At 44.9% G+C, this 14,533-nt stretch overlaps 1 protein-coding gene across 1 annotated transcript; it reads left to right on the plus strand.

Annotated features, from left to right (window-relative positions):
- Positions 1-3,783: 3,783 nt before the first annotated feature.
- Positions 3,784-7,450, plus strand: LOC122915655 (probable cystatin-15). Its single transcript, XM_044262408.1, has 3 exons — positions 3,784-3,978; positions 6,539-6,649; positions 7,370-7,450. Exons 1-3 carry the CDS (start codon positions 3,784-3,786, stop codon positions 7,448-7,450), a joined length of 387 nt encoding a protein of 128 aa, XP_044118343.1.
- The last annotated feature ends 7,083 nt before the right edge of the window (positions 7,451-14,533 follow it).

Here is a 14,533-nt window from a genome sequence, read left to right on the forward strand (position 1 = left end):
GTAGCAGACACCTATTTCTCTCTTCTGCCTCTGGGGCCAGCTCACAATGGGGTGATCCTTGTGAGGAGGGACCATATCTAGTCTCAGAGATTGGAGGTGGGTGAGTGAAGCTAATAAAATGCTCTGCCTTCCATGGACACCCATCAGGGCATCTGCACATGAGCCTCTTGACACATAGAAATTCATCCCAGGGCCTCTGAGGGTAGCTCAGAGAATGGTAGCTCCAGTCACCATGTCCCACCTGCTCCCTGATGATGCCTCCCTCCCAACCTAGCTTGGCCTCCATGGCTGTCAACACCAATCATTACCCCTTGGATAGGCACTGTGGTGATAGACACCCAGTCTGATGAGCAACTCTGTCTTCAGGGATCCTTGTGGGGAGTAGCCCTGAAGGGGCAGAGTAAAGGATGATATGGGAGGACCTGGGGCAGAGAGGCTATGGCAATGATTCTTAGAAGAATCCTTCAGCAGGGAGGGGTTGGGGGTTACCTTCTTTCCTTTTGGGTTTCTAGGGTGTCTATTTTGAGTGTGGTTCAAAGTCTATCCTTTTCTTGCTTATGTATTTCCATGATTTGGCTATAAGCCTGTAAAGATAGATCTCCCACATATTTTGGGCATATTCATTGGGGACAGAATAAAGATGGTGGCCGGATCCAGGTTTGGTCCATTGACCAGCCTGTGCATAGAATTTCTGGCATCTCCCCACAGTTTGATAGGAGCAAATATAAGCTGACAAGGAATGTGTGTGGTCAGTAAAGGCAGCCTATTACCTGCCCTTGGCTTGAGATCAGTCAGTTCAGAGTGGTCTAGCTTTCATTGTTCAGACACCCCTGGTGGCTGAGGACAGCCAGACCCTCCCTGAAGTCCAGTTGTTGCTGCTCACGGGTGCCCATCATAGGTGAACACCTTCATCTTCTCTCCCATTTCACATTGGGAAGGTCTGGCATCTTGTTCTTTTCAGTTACATTGTGCTTTGAGCTCAGATACACCTTACATGCCCCTGGGGGCATTGTAAATGTCCCTCTGTTAGCATCATGTCCTTCAGTGGACCCAGCCACTGTATTATTTTAAGCCCTATACTGATGATTCTAATGAGCTTCCCTTGGGACACCAAGGTGTAAATACAGGTTTGTAACTGTGGCCTCTTGCAGCTTTCAATAAATATGGGATTAGAAACACAACCTTTCAGGAACTGATGGTCACAGCTTTGCTTGAATATAGAAGTTACAATAGTTCTATCCTCAGGCTACCACTTCTTATGGTCTCCACATTGGTAAAGCCAGACCAGACAGGGCTAGTGGGAGAATGATCAAATCCAATCCAGAAGCCACCAGGTAAAAATCAGTACATATACACGAAAATGTATTTGTACACAAATCATTGTCCTGGATTTCAAGAATCCACTGAACAAATCTGATTTTTTATTTTTGTTGGGAGTTTAGCTAAGCTATTTCATGGTACTACTGTCTTGGCATCTACTTTGCGTGGCCAGGAGGCCTGCAGGGTCTTAAAATTGACACTGGTGTCTCATATAAGCACAAGAATGTGCCCTAGATAGCATCCTACAGAGTCACATGGAAGTGCGTGATGGGTCTTCCCCTGAAGCTCTTGTGAGCAACAGTCTCCTCTGCCTGCCAGGACCTCCCCCTTGTTCGTCCTTAGATAAGACCCCCGTGGGGTTTACCAGAACTCTGCCCTTTGTGGTTGAGGTGGCCAATCTGGCTCTATCCCATGAACCCCAAGGTACTCCACTCAGTAAGCAGATCCTGTGGCTCCACCTGTGTTGTGCCGTGACCTCCACATTGTGGACCCTTCAGCTGCTGAGTTCATTCCCCATAGCTCCTCTGTTTCAATTTCTCCTGTGGTCGTTTGTTGAACTGAGATTCTCCATGCATCACCCTGTGCTCCACTTAAGTGTTAATTGGAAAATTAGTAACAATTAAATAGGATATTCACCACCAATTATGGAATGGGTATTCTTCTTGAGCTGATAGACTATGGATCCAAACTGAACATATTCTGATCCATAAAGTGAATCTCAATGAATTTGAAAGAACTAATTTCATTAGGGATAAGTGTCTCTGGCTGCAGGGATGTTTTGATTAAATTAAGGAGAAAAATGGTTGTCGAGGTAGCAACATACCTTAAAAGAACATGAGTAACCACAATTCTGATTAGGGTATGTGATCAAAAGAAATGATTAAACTTATGATGTGAAAAGCATATATGGTGTTCCTGAGGTTCAGCCTCAAGGGAAGTGACAGTCTGGACAGGCACATGCAGAGGATGGGCACAAAAATTATGGGTGATCACAGTCTCTCGCAAAAATGGAAGAAATTATGACAAAAAAAACATAAACAAAGGAAAGAAGAAACAGCTTGATAGAAAGGGTCATGAAATGCAATAGTGGGTCCATTGGCAGGCCTCACGAAATTGTTGATCCCTGCGTGGTATGAGATATCTAGAAGGAAGACAGTTACAACCCATGTTGGTAGTATCCTGCAGGTCTCGAAAGATGACAATGGCCACTCTTGTCATCCCGCTGCTGGGAGTGGGGAGAAAGAACCAGCCATGTGGGGACCTGAGCTTCTTAGGGGAGGCAGCACTCAGGATCAGACACACTTCTAGGCAGGCTGTGGAGTCCTCGTCATGATTATCCTTAGACACCCAGGTTGCTAGCTATCTACTGATATGCAGCAGTGAAGGTGGTCACAAAGGTGTCTGCCGTTCTGGCCACATTCCTATCTCTTTCTGGGGTATTCCCAATCTGTCTTTATGGCCTATCCGGCTGTGACCCTGGCCCTGTATCCTTTCTGGGATCATCATCAATGTTCAGGTATCTGTTTACTCCATGCCCAAAGTGGGAAAATCCTTCCCTTGCAGTGTCCTCACATGCATGGGCAACATGTCATACTTTCCTGATCCACTCACTCCCAATACCTTGTATGAGGTCAGGCAGGACATTCACAGGTATTGTGGTTCCTCTGAGAAAAGCCTAACAAAGATGACTCAGCAAAGGCCATGGGACTTCAAAGTGGCAACGCTGTGTGGAAACACATGTTAGCTTGGGCTGGACAAGACCTGTCTTTCCCAGTCCCTATCCCTCTCATGCCCATGGCTGCCATCCACATCCATTCCAGCTAAGCCCAGCCCTGGGCTGGTACCTGCCTTGTCCTGGATTTCTCTCCACGCATTCAGGACATTAGAAACCTCTCTCCCCACTGCCAAACACAGCTAGACCTCATGGCAAGCAGGTCAGCTGGTGCTAGAGGTGTTGGAAGCGATGGTAACTCAGCCCCCATGGTAACCCTTCCCTGCACCCTCCTGATGGCTGCAGCCATGGTCAGAGGTAGACCTGGTTTTTACCTCAACTTCCTAGAGCCCACCAGTGTTCCTAAGAGCTCCTGTGACCTGGCAGTTGTAGGATACACTGCCGTGAGAGCAAGGGAGTTGGGTTCAAGACCTGCATTCAGAGTCTATTAGGGCTGGGCTGGGGCAGGTGGAAGCAGCACTGGAAATGGAGCATATTGCATGCATGTTCCTGCGTCCAAGGCTTATGGAACAAAGCAGTGAAAACTGTGAGCCCCTGCTCTGCCTTCTGGTAGTGATGATGGGAGGGACAGGAGGCAGTGAAGGGGAGGAGCTGGACAGAGCACTGGCCAGCAACCCAGGGACTCCCTGGTGTAGGACTGTGTGGGATGCCGAGCTTCAAAGGGTGGTCCCAAACTAGCTGCCACCCTGCCACCTGTTTGCTGCTGGCCTCCAGGACTGACACCAGACAGAATGCTCCTGAAGGCACCTCTGATTCTGGGGCTCATTGTACTGGTGCCTCATGTCTGCAGTTCTGCCTTTATGGACATTGGTAGTAGAACAAATTACTTCGTCTTGTGTGTTGAGTTTGCGGTGTTTCATTTCAACCAAGTCTACCCAGATGAGTATGCGTATAAGCTGCTGTGGGTGCGGCGAAGCCAGCGCAAGGTGAGTTGAGTATCCTCCCTCCGGAAGGCTCCATGTTTGCCCTGAGACCACACTTGGGAGGGGTGAGTCCTTGATCTGTGGGAAAGAGCAATGATATTTTAATTTGGTAAATATTGTTTAAAAAGTTGCAAGATTTCATTAGAAATGTTCTGAGTTTCTGATTTGTTTCTTTCATGAGCCAAGCCCCTGAATAACAGAGGGATGTAAAGAAGGTGAAAAGAAAGCAAGCATTGAAAGCACAGATACAGAGTGAGAGAGGGAAGAAAAGCTGCTAGTGAGGTGGTTGGGAGAAGCCAGACCAGCAGGGAGACAAGAAACCAGAAAGACTAAGAAAAGCAGTCACTGGGAAGCAAGAGCCCAAGAAGGAAAGGCATCTCAGAGACTGAGCTGTGAGTCTTCTGCATGCAACACTGTGGGTCCAGGGCTGGACAGGAGGCAGCAGAGAAGACAGATTGGGACATGTTCTCATGGGACTGTGGTGATAGTGAGGACAGGCCAATGGTTCCAAGTTCATGAATGGAATAGGGGAAGGCTGGAGAAGAGCAGTGGGTGTGGGGGCCCAGGGCAGAGGGGAAGCTGGGGACAAGGGGGAAAAGTCAGGGAAGGCATCTCAATGATGGATACTCCTGGAAAGATCTGGTCACATGGAGGTTGAGGATGAGAAGAGCATGCAGCCGTGGAGAGGACCCTGGTTGGGGGCAAGCAACAAATATACTTGTGGACAGCCTGAAATTCTGTGGACTGTGGTTACAGGGAAGGAGATGCAGAGAGGCAGGAGTGTGGGAGGAGGTAGGGCTGGGGGCATTTCAGGGCCCCAGGCAAAGATTTGAGATATTATCCTTGAAGATCTGAGGATCCACTGAAGTAAGTCACTCAGGGTTCCACAAGCCATGCAGCCTGAGACCAAGATGCAGCAGATGGTCCTCTGGTCACTGGGAAGTAGAAGTGCTGGTTTCTGCATGTGTTGGAAGTCAATGTGGGGTGCACTGGTGTGGGGGTGTAGAGATAGAGGGGGTCAAATATGGACCCCTGGTGTTTTCCCAGAACACACGGGTGCACAGTGATTCCATCAACTGAAAAGACAACAGAGCAAGGTTGGAGGAGACACAAAGAGATCTGGAAAGCACATCACATTTAGGATTCCTGAAATAGCCCATGCAGGAGGCCATGGGCTACAGAGCCTTAAGAGTAGAGAAAATGTTGGGCCTGATATAAATGTGTCCTTAGCCTCTGTTGGGCAAACCTTTCTCACTACTGTTTATTTTTATCACTTTGTGCTTTCTTTGAATGGAATACAGACTACTGTCCAGAACTCATTCTGTCCATGCCCAGGTTCTGGTCCTTGCATGAACAGTCCTGAGCCAGGCACCATGTCTGCAAGGCCCTGATGGCTAAAGTCTCATCTCTGCATCACACTGCGTGTGGCCCCCTCCCTGCACAGCACCCACTGGCTTCCCTCAGTCTTTCCCATTTCCTAACCCTCTGCCTCTTTCTTAGACAGCAGCCAACCCTGGACATCTGGAGGATGTGGGAGCCCCTTGGGCATTGAGACTATAGCTGCTGCTCTAGCTCTTGTGTCTGTCTTAGCTCAGGAAGGTCTGGGGGCCATGCAAGTGAAGCTAGGGGTACATGAATGTGTGTGTGTGTGTGTGTGTGTGTGTGTGTGTGTGTTTGGTGGTGGTGCTTATTGGGTCATGAGTGGGTATCATGTGTCACCTGTAAGAACTGAACCCCAAACAAAGAAGTCAGCCTTCAGATAATTCCAGGTCAGTCCAGTGAGAGACAGGTTCCTCCCCACAGTGATTTCTGGCTACATTTCTAAATTTGAACTCTTCTTAAGTTTTCATGCACTTCTTTCTATTTAACAAGATGAAATAGTAACTTAATAACTTCTGATAGAAGCCTAACAAACACATGGAACAGCATCTTCTTAGTAAATATCCACCTCAATGAAAAGCCTTTCTGTGCAGCCAGCTCCCATATAAAAAGACAAGCATTCCCAGCCCTCAGGACCCCCTGCACCCCGTCTAGACGTTGCTCTGAAAGGGACCACCAGCTGAGATGGCTCATTAGTGGACTAACAGACCCACTACCCTACTCTCCAGAGGAGGATTCTCTGGTGTGCTCCCCTTGTGTCTGGATGACGCCATGCAGACATACAATTGAGAGATCAGTGGTGCTGGTAGGGTTGCTGTGGCCCACACAGGCTCCATGCTGTGTGGCCTCTAATGCTGTGAGCTGGTTCCCTCCTGTGTATTCATGGCACTGTAGATGTGACTAGCAGGTGCAGGCCATCCGGAGGAGTGCCTCAGGGAAGTTTCCCATACATGCTTTAGGTGTCCATATGGACCTCTTTTTGTAAGAAAAATGGAGAATTAAAAGGGAAAGGTGAAATAATAAATCAATTTAAAAATAAGAAAAATAAGAGATGTTGTACATATGTATGTCCTTATTCATTTACATATGCATTTACAGCTTTTGCCTATTTTCCTTTTGGTTTTTTGTTTTTCTTATTAAAACAAAGTATTTTATTGCAGTTTCTCCAATTTGTTATTAACAGCAATTTACCTTGATATATTTAATGGAGTTGGAATTGGGCCAAACCATTTGTACAAAAGAGGATGAAGATCTGGAAAACTGCCCCTTGCAAGAAGGCCCGGAAGAGAAAAAGGTTTGAGAATATGATGAACATTCATGTAAAGGAGTATGAATGGAAAGAGGCTTAGGGAAGTTATCAGGGATGATCCTGGGCAAGAAAAAGTCCTGGCCCTTCAGGTCCCAGGGCTCCCCCTGAGGGGAATATGGTTATTCTAGGGCAACAGAGCTGCTCCGGCCCACTGAGCCCTGTGCTCACAGCTGGCCTGTGTAATAGCCTTCTTATGTCATCATCTATGAACTGATATCATCCAGGGGACTTGGACCCTGGGCATGAGCCAGAGTCAGGATGACACCCTCAGTGGGGCGTGTCTGAACCCCACCCCTCATCCCAGCCTGAGGGGTAGCCTCCCTTCTGGGTAGGTTTGCAGCTCTTGCTGAGTGTCCAGTGTCCAGCTGAACCATCTCCTGAGCAGTCTGCTGGCTTCCTCAGAACTCATGGGAGGCATGGAGCATCTAGGAAGTGTCATGGGTACTGGCAAGACTCCTGAAGGGCAAGTCATGGTCCCACTAGGACCCTCTCAGGAGCCCCTGACCCACATGTGCAGATTCAGCAACCCCTGCCCATCATTTTGGTGGATACTTGAGCTCTTCAGATCTTACCCTAGGCCACTGTTTCTTTTTCCTTTTCATCATTTATAGTTTTCATGTACAGTGAACTCCTACTCGGTCCTTCATGTGAAGTGCTCTCCATGTGTTAAACTGTTCTAATCTCATAATTACTTTTTTTTTTCAGTTGGACTGCACCTTTATTGTGGATGCCAGACCATGGCTTTCCCAGTTCTTCCTCCTGAACAGTACCTGTGTGCAGAAATAGGCAGAGAAGGAGACCCTGGCTCCTCAAGCAGAAGTGTCTGGAACACGTGGGTGGTCCAGTCAGTTAAGCATCAGTGTTCAGCTGAGGTCATGATCTCAGGGTCCTGTGATTGAGTCCCGCATTGGGCCCTGTACTCAGTGGGGAGGCTGCTTCTCCTCTGTCTTCCTCCCTTCTGATTGTGCTCTCTCTCTCTCTCTCTCTGACAAATAAATAAATAATATCGTTAAAAAAAATAAAAGATGTTCTTTTCCCTCCAGAGAACAACAGCCAGTCTGTAGTCCCAGGTCTGTTTAGTACAAGGAAAATTAAATGTATCTCAGAGCACTTTCTGGGTCCCTGTCTGTTTTGCACTGTTTTGTACCCGCTCACCTATTCATTCATCCTCCAATCTCTCCATGCCCCTCATCCATCCCACTCAAAAGGAATGTAGACAAATTTGCCAAGGAGCAGACACCTGTTTCTCTCTTCTGCCTCTGGGGCCAGGCTCACAATGGGGTGATTCTTGTGAGGAGGGGCCATATCTAGTCTCAGAGATTGGAGGTGGGTGAGTGAAGCTAATAAAATGCTCTGCCTTCCATGGACACCCATCAGGGCATCTGCACATGAGCCTCTTGACACATAGAAATTCATCCCAGGGCCTCTGAGGGTAGCTCAGAGAATGGTAGCTCCAGTCACCATGTCCCACCTGCTCCCTGATGATGCCTCTTTCCCAACCCAGCTTGACCTCCATGGATGTCAACACCAATCATTACCCCTTGGATAGGCACTGTGGTGATAGACACCCAGTCTGATGAGCAACTCTGTCTTCAGGGATCCTTGTGGGGAGTAGCCCTGAAGGGGCAGAGTAAGGAAGGGCATGGGACCACCTGGGGGCATGACCGGGACAGAGAAGCACTGGCAATGCTACTTGAAGGAATCTTTCAGAATGCAAGGGCTGAGATATCTTTCTTCCTTCTTCCTGGCTTTCTAAAGACTGATTTGAGTGGTTCCTAGTTGAAAGTCTGCCTTTTTCCTGGACAATCCATTTTTCACAAAGTGGTCATAAGCAATGATGTGACAGGATTTCCCAAGAAAATTGGGGATAGTTCCATTGGGTACAGCACAGAAGTAGTGGCCTCGTTCAGCTTTGGTTTTTCAACCAATCTGAGAGTAGAATTTGTAATTAGATAGGGACATACAAAATCTTACAAGGTAAGTCTGTGTGGTCAGCAGAGCTGACCTATTTTCCACCCTAGCTTTAGAGCCCTCAGGTTCTGAGGGGTTGAACCATTGTTCTTGGGCCATGTGGCTTTACCTGAGGATGGCCCGGTGTCTTGTTTTTTTCTCACTATGTCTGTCATGTTCTCACTTGATCCACATGAAAACATCCTTGGTTTCATTTTAAAAACATAGAGACCAGGCCATACCCACCTCCCACCACTACATAGAAGAATCTTTCTGACCAGCCACCAGAAATACATGAAGTCCCCAGGTGCATGGCACTGTGGCCACAGTTGGGAAATAGTTTTCTAAGGAACTGTGATATTTAAAAATGTGTGAATTGAGGTTAGGGTATATTGTTTGTGACTAGTGTATTTCCTCTTGTTCCTGCTCTGACAGAATAAGGGATTAAAAGCATGGCCCCATTCATGGAATTGATGTTCAGAGGTCATGGTTTGTGCAAGAGTGTTTGGTAGGGCAGGTAAATGTGTCTGCCACCACTGCCCGTAGTGAGACCACATTAATAGATTTTGAATGAAACAATACTGTCCAAGGTGAGTCAGCACCAGAGGCAGCCTGTCCTGTGTCATCATGTCCTGGAGAGACCTCTCCAGATCCAGCCCAGTGACTCATTGTCCCAAATCAGTAGGGAGCAAAAATATACTTGGAAGTTACAATACAAGCTCACACATAGAAACATTGACACACTTCTCAGAAATTCTCGATTTCCACAAAACTCAGAATATTTTATGGGACTTCCTGCCCTGAAGAAATAGAGGTTCCTGGACTATATTTGTGAGACCTCTTCTGAAATAGGGGCTTATCCAAAATCTCAGCACTGGGGTCTTCAGGGAAGCTTCAAAAGGGAAAGGGAGGAGGTGAAGGCAAAATGTCACTTTCCCTGCAATGTCATAAAATTGAAGTTATGAGATGATCTCTATTAACCACCAGCTTCCTTCCCCATTTCCCTGTCAGGGCCCTGGTAGCTAGTGTCATGATTCTTTATTGTGCTTTTCTTTTCTTTTCTTTTTTTTTTTTTAAAGATTTTATTTATTCATTTGACAGAGAGAGATCACAAGTAAGCAGAGAGGCAGGCAGAGAGAGAGGAAGGGAAGCAGGCTCCCCGCCGAGCAGAGAGCCCGATGCGGGACTCGATCCCAGGACCCTGAGATCATGACCTGAGCTGAAGGCAGCGGCTTAACCCACTGAGCCACCCAGGCGCCCCTATTGTGCTTTTCTTAAGTTGAGCTCATAGACTGAGTCCAGCTCTTATGTTAACTTCTTGGTTTCCAAACACAAATATCCACAGGCATTAGCAAAGAAACAAAAGCTTGGAAATACATGTATCTAGCCATTTGTTATCTCCTTTTTGTGATAGTTTCCAAATATTATTTTCTGAGCAAAATCACTCACACAGAAACTGCTATTGTTTATCTGCTTCCTTGTCTTCTCTTATGAGGCCACATTGTCAGTCCAATAATACCGTCAGTGAATCAAAACTATCAAATCGTTGTCCTGAAGCATTGCATTCATTAGACTGACCCCTCACCTCCATCTTCAATTGCCCCACACTCAGGTTCCATCCTTCAGCATCTGCCCCAAAGTCCTCCTAGTGTGCCCAATAGACCCTGTACAACCTCTCTTTCTTCTCCAGTCTCCTGGATGCACCCACTTTTGGAATCTACTCTTTAAATGATGACATTTTCTCTGAAATGGTCTATATTTTACATAAACCTCTCCCATTGCTCACATCTTGTGCATTGCTATCAGATCAAGGGAAAATATTTTCTAAATCAGGGAAGTCTCAATTAGTTCTAGATGTTAAAAACACAGAATGTCAAGCACTCAGTCAAAAACAATAAGAAAAAAAGACAAGACTTGATGGGTAAATCAAGAACAAAATTTAACAATAGAAACAAACCTGAGAATGTCTCAACAGGGCAGTTATCAGATATGGGGCTTTAACCTCAAGATGAGTAAGGGGAAAAAGATGGATAATATGGGTGAAAAGTAGAAGCTACCAAAAAGAATAAAAGGAACATTCTAGAACTGAAAATTTTAATAACAGCTATGAATGATGTGATTGTCAGGTTAAACTGCATGGAAGTTAGACAGGTGGAGGCAGGCCAGAGCAGATGCAGAATGGGAAACAAAGAAGGGTGAGGTGAGATTTTCCCCATTGAGGAGCAACAGACAATGGGGCAGAAGCAGTATTTGAAAATGGAAAGCTTGAGTTTTCTATAATTGATAAAATACATCAAACCATTGATTTAAGCAAGGTTACAAACCCTAAGCAGGATATAATGAAAGAAACCACAATCGAGCATAAAACAGTTCTAAATCAAATTTAGGGAGAAAAATCTTAAAATCAGCCAGAGGTAAAAAGATCTTTTACTTTTAAATAAACCACCATCAGGCTTTTAGTTGACCTCAGATGAGAAACAACAAGTCAGAAGATACTGTCATGAACTTGCTAACCACTGAAGGAAATTAACCACTGACCTACAATTCCTTGGGCACCAAAAATCTCTCTCAAAAACAAATACAAAACAAGTTATTTTAAATAAGCAAAATGGAGTGTATTTACTGTCAGGAGAACTGTTCTAAAATAAAGACTAAAGGGAATTCTCTGGGCAGAAGGAGAAACAAGCCCAGATGGAAAAAATAGTATGTTAGGAAGGAAAGAAGAACAAACACATCAAAAGGATGAATTTGTGGATACATCTAGATGCTATTTTGACATGTAAAATCATTATGTTGTATTAAATATTGTTAAATACATATAGAATTAGTACACATGAAAATAGCACAAAGCTGAACAGTACTCAGTGTAGTTAGGATAATATAAATGAATTGTGTACTGTTACTAAAAGACGTGGTTAGTTGACCTCTGAAAAAAATACAAGAAGGCAAAACAAAAAGGAAACATATCTCAAATATGAGAACACTGAGATATGGGAAAAATAAGAATGGATTACAGTATACTATGTCAATGCCCACCAAAAAATGTCAGTGTAACAGTGCTAAGATTCTGTAAAATGGAAAACTCTAAGACAAGAGGCAGTGCTTTAAATAAAGGTGGGCATTTCACTAATGGAAATATTGTTTACTAGGAAGATATAACAACTCTTAAGTGTGTAGGTACCTATCTCAGAATATTCAAAGCAGATACAGAATGAATAGAAAGGAAAGATAATCAAATCCATAATCAGAGCGAGAGAGCACAAACACAAACCACAGGACTTGACAAAACTCAGCTGAAGCAGGTCATCAGCCATGTTCTGAAGTTCCCATAGAGGCATGTCAACTTGTCCTTGAATTACACTGAACATCACTCAAACACTGACCATGAATACATGCTTGTTTTTTTCATTCATTCATTCTTTCTTTTTTGGGGGGGGAGGGTTAGAGAGAGAGAGCGAGGGGGGGAGGCGTAGAGGGAAAGAGAGAATCTTAAGCAGGTTCCACACCCACTGTGGAGCCAGAAGATGTGCAGCTCAATATCACAACCGTGAGATCATGACATGAGCAAAATAAAAAATCACAAGATTAACCATCTGAGCCACCCAGGTGCCCCAATACATGCTCTTTTCAAGTGTACATGAAGTATTTCCAGAATTGATCAATTATGTACCACAAAGTAATTCTTAAAAAAATTTACAGGCCCAACACCTTGCAGACCATTCCATGATCATGATAAAATTAAGTGGGAAATCAATCAATAAGAAAATGTTAGTGACTTCCGGAGAGCAGGAGAAGCTTTCCTTTGTTCTATGGACCCTCCCTGTCCTCTGTGTTGGCTGTTTCCTTGAAATGACCTGGAGATTAAGGTGGTTAGAGTTAGAGGATGTGTTACACAGAAAGAGAAACTTCTGAGGGGCTCCTCTCTGAGGAGACAGTTCCAGGCCAAACAGGTATGAGTAACTTTTCAGGCTGCACATAATTATAAAGGCTCACTTGGTGGGTGTATGAGGGAGGCTGGCCTTCTCCACCAACCCCATGCACACATCTGCATTCTCTGGATAGAATTTCAGGTAGGGGCTCACATGCCCCTCCCTCCCATGGGGAAGATGCTCAAGAGACCCTGCGTGGGGGAACCTCTTCATGGAGGAGGGACACTTGGCACCTGCCTCCACTCTGACTCAGTTCTCAGTACTTTCCCACTCCTAGCCCTGCCCTCTCAACATCTCCAGAACCCTGGAGTCCTCTGTGGTTTGTTAGCTTCCCATCCATTCATTCATTCATTCACTGTCTTTTTTTTCCACACCTCTCTAGTCCCCTGTCCCTCTTCTTAGGCAACCATTCTTATGTCTTTTATGTGTGCCTTTGCTTTGGTTTTCTTAAAGAGTGTGTAGTATCGTTTTGTGTCCATAATAGTTATTTATAGTGCTATATATTGTTTTCCAAATTTGACTTTTTCCTGTTAATATTGTCTTTTAAAAGATCCTTTCTTGGAATCTCGGAATCTTGGAGGCAAGAATGGATCGTCTCTGCATACATCCAGTCTAGCTTCCAACCTCTGCATTGTACTTTGTGGGGAAGTGTCCACCACTTTATCCACCTTTCCTCTACCCCAAGGTGATTTTTTACTCCCCCATAAAATCTGCTGCAGTGAATGTCTTCCTTTAGGTCCTTTATGGATGTCCTGAGAAATTCCTTGGACTGGTACTCAGGAACAGTCTTGTGTACTGGGCTTTGCAAGTCCTCAATTTATTTTCCAGAACGGAGGCACCAGACCTCATACTCCCTAGACTTGCAGGAGCCCCCCTGTGCCCCCATGATCAGTCTCATCTAGCTTTCTCATTTTGATAGTGTAGTAGGTGAAAAGGAGTAATCCATCTCATTGGTGACACCTACTTCCACTTCTTTGGTTACCAGTAGCTTTGAATATCTGTTGATATGCTCAGACTGCTAGGTTTCCTCTCTGACAATGCCTGGCTCACAACATTAGCTCATTCCTTAGTATCAGATTTGGCAAATGTCTTTACTGACTTTTGTGAATGATATCTTTTCTTGAACAGACATCCTAAATTTTGTGAGTTTTAATGTAGAGTGTGGCATTTCATACTAGAACTTATTAATGTATTCTTTATGCTTTTGATCTTGCTTGTTTTGGGGCTTCTTGATTATCAATTTTTGGATTCAGATCAATCAGATAAAAAGCTGACCACTTTTACTTGTTTTCCCCTGCAGCTCTCTCATTTCTTGCTAGGTGTGTGTTAGGCCATTACTAGGCCTATAAATACTTGGATGACTGTATCTTCTTGTTCTATTTTTTTCTTTTGTCCGTTTTTGTTCCTTTATTAGTTTTTTTATGTATGCTATAAATAACCACACATTTAACAACTTAAAACAATACCCATTTATTATCTCATTGTATCCGTGGGTCAAATTTTTTTTTCCCCAATTTATTTATTTTCAGAAAAACAGTATTCATTATTTTTTCACCACACCCAGTGCTCCATGCAAGCCGTGCCCTCTATAATACCCACCACCTGGTACCCCAACCGCCCACCCCCCCCGCCACTTCAAACCCCTCAGACTGTTTTTCAGAGTCCATAGTCTCTCATGGTTCACCTCCCCTTCCAATTTACCCAAATTCCCTACTACTCTCTAACGCCCCTTGTCCTCCATGCTATTGGTTATGCTCCACAAATGAGTGAAAACATATGATAATTGACTCTCTCTGCTTGACTGATTTCACTCAGCATAATCTCTTCCAGTCCCGTCCATGTTGCTACAAAAGTTGGATATTCGTCCTTTCTGATGGAGGCATAATACTCCATAGTGTATATGGACCACATCTTCCTTATCCATTCATCCGTTGAAGGGCATCTTGGTTCTTTCCATAGTTTGGCGACTGTGGCCATTGCTGCTATAAAC

The sequence above is a fragment of the Neovison vison genome, chromosome 8 (genome assembly GCF_020171115.1).
Source record: "Neovison vison isolate M4711 chromosome 8, ASM_NN_V1, whole genome shotgun sequence".
NCBI lineage: Eukaryota > Metazoa > Chordata > Mammalia > Carnivora > Mustelidae > Neogale > Neogale vison.